The 12,243-nt window shown below is 42.0% G+C and overlaps 1 protein-coding gene across 1 annotated transcript in view; it reads right to left on the minus strand.

Moving 5' to 3' along the window:
* LOC148512592 (vomeronasal type-2 receptor 26-like) overlaps positions 1-12,243 on the minus strand; it is a 61,528-nt gene that overhangs the window by 26,375 nt on the left and 22,910 nt on the right. The window contains exon 3 of the mRNA XM_088482051.1: positions 9,229-9,517. Coding sequence (XP_088338177.1) covers positions 9,229-9,517 — 289 coding nt within the window. The remainder of the gene's footprint in view (positions 1-9,228; positions 9,518-12,243) is intronic.

The following is a 12,243-nucleotide window of genomic DNA, read 5'->3' on the forward strand; positions in this document are numbered from 1 at the left end:
GTAAAGGGAGGCTGCAGTATATATAGGGTGCTGCTGTGTTGTCCTGTCCATCAAGGGGCTAAGGCTGCAGTATATAAAGGGGTGCTGTGTCATTCAGGGGTGCTCTTCGTCAGTACATAAAGGGGTGCTGCTGTGTTGTCCTGTCCATCAAAGGGCTGGAGCTGCAGTACCATCAAGAATATGGGGTTGCAGCACATAAAGGGTTGCTGCTGTGTTGTCCATAAAGGGGCTGGGGCTGCATTACGTAAAGGGAGGCTGCAGTATATATAGGGTGCTGCTGTGTTGTCCTGTCCATCAAGGGGCTAAGGCTGCAGTATATAAAGGGGTGCTGTGTCATTCAGGGGTGCTCTTCGTCAGTACATAAAGGGGTGCTGCTGTGTTGTCCTGTCCATCAAAGGGCTGGAGCTGCAGTACCATCAAGAATATGGGGTTGCAGCACATAAAGGGTTGCTGCTGTGTTGTCCATAAAGGGGCTGGGGCTGCAGTCCATATATGGTGCTGCTGTGTTGTCCTGTCCATCAAGGGGCTAGGGCTGCAGTACATAAAGGGGTGCTGCTGTGTTGTCCTGTCCATCATGGGGTTAGGGTTGCAGTACATAAAGGGGGGGCTGCAGTACATATATGGTGCTGCTGTGTTGTCCTGTCCATCATGGGGCTAGGGCTGCAGTACATAAAGGGGTGCTGTGTCATCCAAGGGTGCTCTGTAAATCCAGGGGTGCTCTTCCCCAGTGTAAAAAAATATAAAAGTTAAATTAAATTATGATTTCACTAAATATTTTAAAAAATAGATCTTTTTTTGTGTGTGCTAGCTATGCTATTATTGTTCAGTAACAGTGCCGGCCAGACCGCAGTTTATCATCCACGTATTGTGACACTATAAGTCGTAGTGCAGTGCTTTATTGTTATTCATAAAAAATATTGTGACACTGTAAGAGGCAGCGAAGTGTGTTATTCTTTTCTTATTCATAACAATTCTTGTGACATTAAATGATAGTACAGTGTTTTACTCATAAATAATCTTGTGACACTGTAAGTGGTAGCACAGTGTTTTACTCATAAAAAATATTGTGACACTAAGTGGTAGTGCATTGTTTTATTATTTTCTTATTCAGAAAAAATATTGTGACACTCGAAGTGGTAGCGCAGTGTGTTATTCTTTTCTTATTCATAAAAAATCTTGTGACACTGTAAGTGGTAGCACAGTGTTTTACTCATAAAAATATTGTGACACTGTAAGTGGTAGTGCAGTGTGTTATTCTTTTCTTATTCAGAAAAATTATTGTGACACTGTAAGTGGTAGCGCAGTGTTTTACTCATAAAAATATTGTGACACTGTAAGTGGTAGTGCATTGTTTTATTATTTTCTTATTCAGAAAAAATATTGTGACACTCGAAGTGGTAGCGCAGTGTGTTATTCTTTTCTTATTCATAAAAAATCTTGTGACACTGTAAGTGGTAGCACAGTGTTTTACTCATAAAAATATTGTGACACTGTAAGTGGTAGTGCAGTGTGTTATTCTTTTCTTATTCAGAAAAATTATTGTGACACTGTAAGTGGTAGCGCAGTGTTTTACTCATAAAAATATTGTGACACTGTAAGTGGTAGCGCAGTGTGTTAGTCTTTTCTTATTCATAAAAAATCTTGTGACACTGTAAGTGGTAGCACAGTGTTTTACTCATAAAAATATTGTGACACTGTAAGTGGTAGCGCAGTGTGTTATTATTTTCTTATTCATAAAAAATCTTGTGACACTGTAAGAGGTAGCACAGTGTTTTACTCATAAAAATCTTGTGACACTGTAAGTGGTAGCGCAGTGTGTTATTCTTTTCTTATTCATAAAAAATCTTGTGACACTGTAAGTGGTAGCACAGTGTTTTACTCATAAAAATCTTGTGACACTGTAAGTGGTAGTGCAGTGTGTTATTCTTTTCTTATTAATAAAAAATCTTGTGACACTGTAAGTGGTAGCACAGTGTTTTACTCATAAAAATATTGTGACACTGTAAGTGGTAGCACAGTGTGTTATTCTTTTCTTATTCATAAAAAATGTTGTGACTCAGTAGGTCATTGATACTGCAGTGTAATATTTAAAATTGGTACAAATTTACATGTGTGCTGTACCCCACTTCATTCATGTTGTTGATATGGAGAACGATCAATTGAGAGGAGAGCAGGAACCTCATACTAGTGCTGGAGCTGCTACCAGTGTCACCAGTCATGATGATACTAGTCCATCTACATCATCTTCTAAAGCCGATGCCCAAGGGCATACAGGGCTTAAGTCAGGGCATCTAAACTCAAAGAACTAATTTTTTACAGTGTTAAAGAAAAAAACATCCAAGGGAAAGATAGCTGCAGAAAGACATAAAATTGGCAATATACCCACACAAAGTGGCAAGGTTAGGCTAAGGCCTTTGCCTTTATTTATGACTGGTGGTTCTGCCTCTTATGATGATGTAAGCCCTTCTCACTGTAGATGTTTCAAAAAATTAAAATCGTTAAGGCACAGGAACCAACTGTGCGCTCAGAAATGTCACAAAACCCTGAGGAGAGTCTAAGTGTGTTGGCAGGTGCCATGTGTGAGCCTGACCTTTCCAATACTGTACTTGAAGAGGAGCCTCCTTCCACCACTTGTGCATTCTCTGCAAATGTGGGGATGAGCAGCACAAGTCAACATGCTGACATAGAAATCGAGGATGCTTCTGTGGAAGTGCACCAGGATGAGGAGGATATTTGTGTTGCTAATGCTAATAAGGATGTTGATGATGAGGATGCTGATGATGAGGATGTTGTTGATGAGGATGTTGTTTGTGTATATCAAGCCCCAGTGGAAACAGTTGTTGCCCATGATAAAAAAAAAGCCCATTGTCATGCCTTGGCATAAAACAAAAAAATCCACTTCTTATGTGTGAAATTATTTCTATCCAAATCTGGATAAATATTGTCATGACATCTGTACACGTTGTCATGCCAGAGTAAGTAGACGTAGGGACACTAACCATCTTAGAACCTCTTCCCTGTTAAATGCATCCATCAAAAGGGTTTTCAAAATTCAGAAACTTTGTCTAAAAAGTAACAGCAAGCAGTCGAGTATCAGCTAGTTCCCTTCTCTCTGCTAGATCCAAGCACCTGGCATCTTCACCACCAACACCTTTATCAACAATATCCTCAATCATGATCAGAAGTAGTCCTGCATCCAATTTGATAAGGGTAACTCAGTCCTCCCCTATCTTGGATTTTTTAGAAGAATCCTTGAGCGCTACGCCTGCTGGTGCTGCTGGGAGTGGATCTTCATCCCAGTAGGGGACCAGGAAGACTACTAGTAGTAGTTCTAAAAAACAATTGCCTGTTAAACAATCCTTTGCAAGGATGAGCTGACAGCAGTCACCTAGTTGCACAGCGGATCACTGACACCATAATTTCTATGCTGGTATTAGAGGTGCGTCCGATATCTGCCATTAGTGCAGTGGGTTTTAGATAGTTAATTGAGGTCCTCTGTTACTGCTACCAAATCCCATCTAGGGTCCACTTCATTAGAAAATCAATTTCCAGCCTGTACAGGGACGTTAAAAAAAAATTTAATTAGTGTCCTCCAAAATGCCATTGTACCCACTGTCCACTTAATCACACATGTGGACAAGTGGAACAGGGCAAATTTAAGATTACATGACTGTAACAGCCCACTGGGTGGGTGTATTGCCTTTATAGATATAGATATAGAGAACTTTTACTGCCATCAGGGTTTACACCAGTGTTAGAAGGAAACAATTATTTAAGTCAGAAGTTTGTGCTTACCTACCATGCCTGGCGGGGAAAGAGCAGGGAGGGCTAGACTTAGGCAGGGTACACACCTGAACGATTTGTAATCGTTCCGATTTCCTATCCAATTTCCCTTGAAGGCAGAACTTACTAAATTGAGTGTACACACTGTCCAATTTTGCATAAGATTTGACGATTTGTTGAATCGTCAAATCGAATGCGATTTATCGTTGCTACCATACACACTAGAATAACCATCCATAGGATCCCTGGAAATTAGAATAATGGGCTGTACAGTGTACAGTGGTCTGTCCTGTAAAAAAGAAATAGGAAAAACGCCATTTTAGCTTTGCAGTATTGCTCTGTTTTTGCTGAGGTTAGGTTATCCTGCTGAAAGCTCTTCATTGCTTACTGCTCTACTTTGTTCTACAAAGTGATTATTTGGTGCATAAAGTATGGATAGTTATCGCTATCAAGCTGTGGCTGCCTATGCTGTTATTGTGGCATCACTCGCTGGTATCCAGAAGGCTCGCAAGAGGAGGAGAGTGGAGAGGACCTGCTGGACCAAGGAGTAGTTACTGCAGAGAGACTCCATGTCTCATATGCCTTTGCTCTCAGAAATTTGGGAGAACAATCCCGATGACTTCAGGAATTTTATGAGGGTGGATGATGACACCTTTGACGAGCTGATTGCTATGGTCACTCCATATATTAAGAAGCAAGACACCAGGTTCCGCAAGGCCATCACTGCTGAGGAGAGACTGGTGGTAACCCTACGTTTCCTGGCTACAGGCAGGTCCCTGCAGCATCTAAAGTTTGGATCTCTAATATCTCCACAAGCTTTAGGGATTATCATCCCAGAGACGTGTAAAGCCATCATACATGTGTTGAAGCAGCAATACCTCAAGGTAAGTAAATATAAGGACCATTTTTTTGCTGTTTTTTATACATTTATTTCAAACTCTGCAATACGTGTAACAATGCTGCATACTCCTTTTAACCTTTGCACTCCGAAGTGCTCCACATTTTTTAATTTAGAAAAATTAAATAAAGGATATTATTTCCCACATAGTATAAACATACTTATATATATCCAAATAACAATATAAAGAAATTGAAGCAATATAAATAACTTGCCTGCCTCAGCACAACAATTGGGAAGGCAAAAATTAAGTCAACCAGCATTTGCCCCGACATTATATAAACAAAACCGTTAAACAGGGAAAAACAGCATGGGGCTGTAAAGCTGAAAGAAAATCACATATGCTGAAAATTGGACTGACCATGATTGTCATCCTGTGACCCATATAGCATACCATTATAAACAGCGGAATGTAAGGGAGTAGAGGCCCGATGTGTATTGCTGCTCTCTCCACCATAATTGTGGTGTGGCTGAAAAATGGGTTTGGGGGGATGTGATTGTGGCTGAGGCAACAGTGGCATAAATGTATGCTCAGGCCGTGCTTGTAGGTTTGAATTTTGCGTTAATTGACCAGCTAACCCGATCCTAAAAACATCAAAAATAATGCGCTCTGCGTGGGAACGCTGATCATCTGTCATGCGACGCATTTTAAAGGCCATTGATGTTCCAAAAGCATCCCACTCATCAGGGGGCTTTTGAAGAACATTTTTTGCTGCTGTCAGCGCTTCACGTGTTAGCTGCACGTTGTCGTGTTGCTGTGAAGATTCAGCCTGAGCAACCTTCTTTCATCGCCGTGGTGGTATAGGCTCCACCATTCTGACTGGGTCACTTTCTAGATTGACGCTTGACACCCCACTTTCTTGTGACAACTCCAAGGCGTCCTCAGTGGTGTTGACAAAGCAGATGGCTGGAAAGGAAAATTAAATATTACATGATTATTTGTTTACATATATATGGCATGAAATTGACTTGTAATTAATTAAAATCATTGATATCTATACTTTTTATTACAGTTACCCACATCTATGGAGGAGTGGAAAGATATTGGGGAAGAATTTGATGCACGCTGGAATTTCCCCAATTGTGGAGGAGCCATTGATGGCAAGCACATCAGAATAACACCACCTCCCAACAGTGGTTCTTATTTTTAGAACTATAAAGGCTTCTTTAGCATTGTACTGATGGCTGTGGTCAATGCTAATTATCAGTTTATTTATGTCGACATTGGTAAGAAGAATGGTCGTTGTTCTGACGGTAGCTCCTTTCAGCAGACATCATTTTATGAAAAACTAATGTCAAACACTTTAAACATACCCTCATGTGAACAAAATAAACATGGATTACCATTTGTATTTGTGGCTGATGAGGCATTCAGCCTCCACGAGAATGTTATGAAACCATACCCCCAAAGGGCACTTAGCAAAGAGAGGCAAATTTATAATTATAGACTATCAAGATCTCGCCGCATTGTTGAGAGTGCATTTGGAATTCTAAGCAATAAATTCCACATTTTCCATGGTCCAATTAATTTGAGGGTCGACAAGATCGACTGGGTTGTCATGGCGTGCTGTGTGTTGCACAACCTACTAAGCACTAAATGCCAACAGGAAAGGCCCAATAGAACATTTATGCCTGATCAATTGGATCAACCAGAAGTGGAGGACAGGTGGACATCACTGGGACTTTCAAGTCTGCAAACACTCAGAGTTCGTGCAAAGCAGACACGGAAGGACTACATGACATACTTCAATGGTGTGGGGGCTGTTCCCTGGCAAGAGGAGTTTATTAATGAAATATAAATGTACAACTTTTTTTTGCAAATAAAATGTGGTATTCCCGTTTCCCAGTTTTTTTACTTACCAACTCCATGCCGCTATTTTCCAAATCCTCTTCCTCGTCCCTTTCTATCAGGTCAATTGAGTTGAGCGATGTTCTTTGTTCCCCTTGATCCAGGGTAAATTTCATACCATAATGTAGGTATATAGATGTCATCAGTACCAGCCCCAGATCTTTTTGATATTAAACTTTTTTTGTGTTCTTTTAAGAAAACGGTTTTAAAATTTAGAATTTTCTGTTTTACCCATTTGGGATCTGCTTCACTATGGTACGGCTTGGAAATGGCTAGCAATCTCTGAATAGCACTGGCTCGCTTCTCTTTATTACAGTTTGGACCTTATTTTCCAAAGGCATTCATTGTCATGATACCCTTGAATAAATTCTTTGGCAAAATCAGCATCTTTCTCCAAAGGCATTTGGACCTTGAAATAAGGGGTAAAAAAAAAAATTTCAAACGACACACACATACATACATACAGTCCCACGCAGGCACACACATACATGCATCAATCACACACACACACACACACACACGCATGTAATGTATCACTCACACACACTCATGCAGACACACACACATACATACACACACACACACATACATACACACACACACACACACACATACACACACACATACACACACACACACACACACACACACACATGTAATGTATCACTCACACACACTCATGCGGACACATACATACATACAGTCCCATGCAGGCACACACATACATGCATCACACACACACACACACACACACACACACACACACACACACACACACACACACACACACACACACACACACACACACACACACACACACACACACACACACACACACACACATACACACACACACAGACATGCATGCATGTAATGTATCACTCACACAGACATGCATGTAATGTATGACTCACACACACTCATGCAGACACACACACATACATACATACAGTCCCACGCAGGCACACACATACATGCATCAATCATACACACACACATACATACATACATACAGTCCCACGCAGGCACACACATACATGCATCAATCATACACATACACATACATACATACATACAGTCCCACGCAGGCACACACATACATGCATCAATCACACACACACACACGCATGTAATGTATCACTCACACACACTCATGCAGACACACACATACATACATACATACAGTCCCACGCAGGCACACACATACATGCATCAATCACACACACACACACACACGCATGTAATGTATCCCTCACACACACTCATGCAGACACACACATACATACATACATACAGTCCCACGCAGGCACACACATACATGCATCAATCACACACACACACACACATACCAGTTGTATGAGCTGCAGCGGCTGCACAATACAGAAATCGCATCTTCAGGCCTCCAGGGAGCGGACACCATGCTGGGGAGGCAGAGAATTGTGGGAGGAAATGGGAGTGGCTATATGAAGATGTCAAGATTGCATTAATTGGACAACAAATCGTCTGATCGTCCGGTTGTCCGTACACACTGTGCGATTGGCACCTTATCGTATGCGTTGTCTTATGATTGTCTGTGCAGCACAGACAATCATAAGACGTCGCATACGACCAGCGGGAGCGCGCAATTGTGTGTACACACTATGTGATTTACACGATTCATTGTTCCAATTACCTTAATCGTGCCGATATCGTCCTGGTGTGTATGCACCCTTAGGGACGGTGCAGGATAGGGAGGACTGGACCTATTGGTAGCACAGAGATGGTTAGACATGGTGGGAGTGGCACAGTGAAAGGAAGGCTTGGCCTTAATGGGGGGTCACAGGTCAGGGAGGGTTGGTGCAGGCACATGGCTAGGAAGGCTGGAGCTTAATGGGGGCCACAGGGAAGGTAGGGCTAGATAAGTATACTGCAGTACAGGGAGGGTTGGACCTATAAGGGCACAGTATAGGGATGGATAGACATGGTGGAGGACAGGCTGGGAGCAGGGAAGGCTGGACCTGTGGAGGCACAGGGCTTGGGGGGTACAGGGTAGGAAAAGCTGAACCTGAGAGAACACAAGGCAGGGAATGCTGGACCTGGGGAGGCACAGGGTTTTGGTGGCACAGGGCAGGAAAGGCTGGACCTTATTTGGGGCTACAAGGCAGGCTGGCTGTACAGGGGGGTGCACAGGAGGCAGGGTAATATATGTACCTGTATGGTGCACTGGCACTCCACTGAAGGGGATCTATATATACACTACCACTAGCTCAACCGTGAAGCAGGCGCTCCTGATTGGCTGCTGTTCCATGAGCTGTGACTAGTTTGCAGCCAGCGCCATGTTTAATATGCCAACAGCGCTGTTTCATCCATTGTGCCCGGCTGCAGCAGGCGGCTCGGCCAAACAGGCACCGCTGCCTTCAATAAATATGGCAGAACTTGCCTATTGTTGAATCGGGTTGGGACTAGTTTCACATTCTCTCCTGACCTCACCCTGCTTCTGCTTCCTATCTTAGAGGCTACCAGCCCTAGGACCCAACCTGGCACCCATGGACTGTGGGGGAGGGAATGTAATAGCAAGCAAGATGAAGGCATCAATGTGCTTCTGACGCGTCTGCTTGATGGTAAAACCAACCTGGTTGAAACCACATAAAAAATGAAGACCAAGACCATACTGTCAGTAAGGGGTTGATCAACTGAATATGTTGCTTGTTGCACTTACCTGGGGGTACCCATAAACTCTAAGCAGGCTTGCAATGGCTTGTGATGAGGAAGAGAGTAGATGACCAACGAAAGCCACCACTTTACCATATTGATGACAGTCATAGTTAGGATACAGCTCTCCGCCTGATAAGATCCTCAGAATCCCCTCTACTGCTGTAGCCTCACAGAAACAAGAGTCAAAGATGTCATAACCAAGAGTCACATTGGGTAAAATATCCCTGTTCTTATTAATCTCATTAACAGCGAATTCAAATGCCAGAAAATGACGCAGGAAACGAGGAGATGGCCTGTCAAAGAGATATAATGTTATTATGTAGACGATGTGGACAATGTTAGGTTGTACCCTATAGGCATGTTATTGAAGACGTTATAAATAAACCAGCTTTGCCCCCAATGTTATAGCTTCTGCCATCATGTTTATTATATCAGGTGTTATAGTCCCATTGCTTTGCATAGGGGCCTGTTAATAAATGTTGTTTTTGTTATTGCTCAGCCTTAACTTGATGGATGGAGATGAAACAAAGTGCAGGTTATTTCTAGGAGTCTCCACTACACAAGGATTGTGTGATGTATATGATATCCCTATCTATATTGAATAATGAATACAAAATAAATTGATTATGAAGATTTAGCCTTTAATTAATGTTTGCAGATGTTATTCCCACTCCCACCACCAGTACCAGCCATACATCCCACTGATAGATCCCTATGGCCAGTCATATATAGCACTGATAGATCCCTATTGCCAATAATACATTGCACTGATAGATCCCTATTGGCAGTCATATATTGCACTGATAGGTCCCTATTGCCAGTCATACATTGCACTGATAGATCCCTATTGTCAGACATACACCTCCGACCTCAGCTCCCACCACACTCCCGCCCGACCACTTTGCTCAGCCAATGACTGACCTCTTCTCCCAACTAATTATCTCCTCCCACTCCAACCTCCAAAACTTTACCCTTCATTTCTTTATGAAAGCCTTTAGGTCTTATCTTAACTCACCGCTCTATGCTCCTCACTCACTATCTCTCCCCTCTGTGTCACCCCTGTTTGTCTGCACCTCCCCTATAGAGTGTAAGCTCTCATCCTAACCCCCTCTCTATGCTCCTTACTCACTGTCTCTCCCCTCTGTGTCACCCCTGTCTGTCTGCCTCTCCCCTATAGAGTGTAAGCTCTCATCCTAACCCCCTCTCTATGCTCCTTACTCACTGTCTCTCCCCTCTGTGTCACCCCTGTCTGTCTGCCTCTCCCCTATAGAGTGTAAGCTCTCATCCTAACCCCCTCTCTATGCTCCTTACTCACTGTCTCTCCCCTCTGTGTCACCCCTGTTTGTCTGCACCTCCCCTATAGAGTGTAAGCTCTCATCCTAACCCCCTCTCTATGCTCCTTACTCACTGTCTCTCCCCTCTGTGTCACCCCTGTCTGTCTGCCCCCCCCATAGAGTGTAAGCTCTCATCCTAACCCACCTCTCTATGCTCCTCACTCACTGTCTCTCCCCTCTGTGTCACCCATGTCTATCTGCACCTCCCCTATAGAGTGTAAGCTCTTATGAGCAGTGTCATGTGCTTTCTCCTCCCTCACTTATACCATCATTTGCTCCACACTGCCAACAATGGTACCAACCCTTTGGGTCCAGACAGCGCTGCTTCTCTTGGTATTATGACTGTATGTGCAGCATGTTCTGTATTGTAAGTCTTTTGCACATTTTTTCTTATTTTTATTGCACTGCACTGCAGACCCCTTGTGGCACCATATACATAGACCATAATAATAATAATAATAATAATAATAATAATAATAATAATAATAATAATAATAATAATAATTTCAACAATAATAACAACAATAACAATGACAATAATAATAATAATAATAATAATAATAATTTCAACAATAATAACAATAAAAATAATAATAACAATAATAATAATAATAATTTCAACAATAATAACAATAAAAATAATAATAACAATAATAATAATAACAACAATAATAATAATAATAATAATTTCAATAATAATAATAATAATAACAACAAAAATAATAATAATAGTAATAATAATAATAATCTGAACAATAACAATAATAATAATAATAATAATAATAATAATTGCCATCCCACTGTCAGATTTCTATTTACCTTATCCTATTGTAATAAATGTTCTACTTTCTTTCTCCTTTAGGGGTCTATTCATCATTACATAATTATCACTTGTGATAATTATTTTTTAAACTCGCTGCGAGTTTAAAAATGTTTTGGAGGCATTCATCATACCTCATTCATCATGCCTTACTAACAAAAATATCACTTCCGAAAAGCTGCTCTTTTTGCAGAGTCAGCTTTTCACAAAAGTGATACTTTTTCCCCTACACCTACAGTGTTCCTGTGGATTTCCCAACTGCAGATGCCCCCCCTGCGACCCCCCTGCTGTGTGTAACCCCCCATCCTTTCCCCAGGGTCCACTCTGTCTCCCCCCATGCATTCTTCCCTGGTGTAGTGTCCATTCTGTCCCCCATCCTCTTTACTCCCCCTGCTGCTATCTCCAGTGCACTGCATGCTTTCCCACTAGTGGTGTCCGCTCCCTCCCACCACCCCATCCCCCTCCCCGCTGCCACATCCACGCCCTCCCATGCCCTCTCACCTGTATCCTTCTGATTGTCTTCTGCAGTGTGGCCACAGTGTAAACAGCAGCCTGTGAAGATTATCGGGGGCTGTACGCCATCTCAGGGTGGCGTACAGTTTTTCATTCAAGTACCAAAAAAAGAAAAAGCATTTTTGGAACTTGATGACTTTCATCATTTCTACATCCCCATACTAAAATGTGGGGATTGTGGAAACTGTCGAGGCACATGCCTTACATGAATGATGAATGGGTCTGACACTTAATTTATACAAAAGTAGGTAAAAACATTTAAATTAAGTGATGATGAATAGACCACTTAGTAACCACATTACACTGAACAATCTGATTGGTCGGAGCTTCATAAGTCAGGTGTAGTAAGGAC

Source organism: Taudactylus pleione, unplaced genomic scaffold, assembly GCF_031769625.1.
Source record: "Taudactylus pleione unplaced genomic scaffold, aTauple2 ptg000281l, whole genome shotgun sequence".
Taxonomy (NCBI): domain Eukaryota; kingdom Metazoa; phylum Chordata; class Amphibia; order Anura; family Myobatrachidae; genus Taudactylus; species Taudactylus pleione.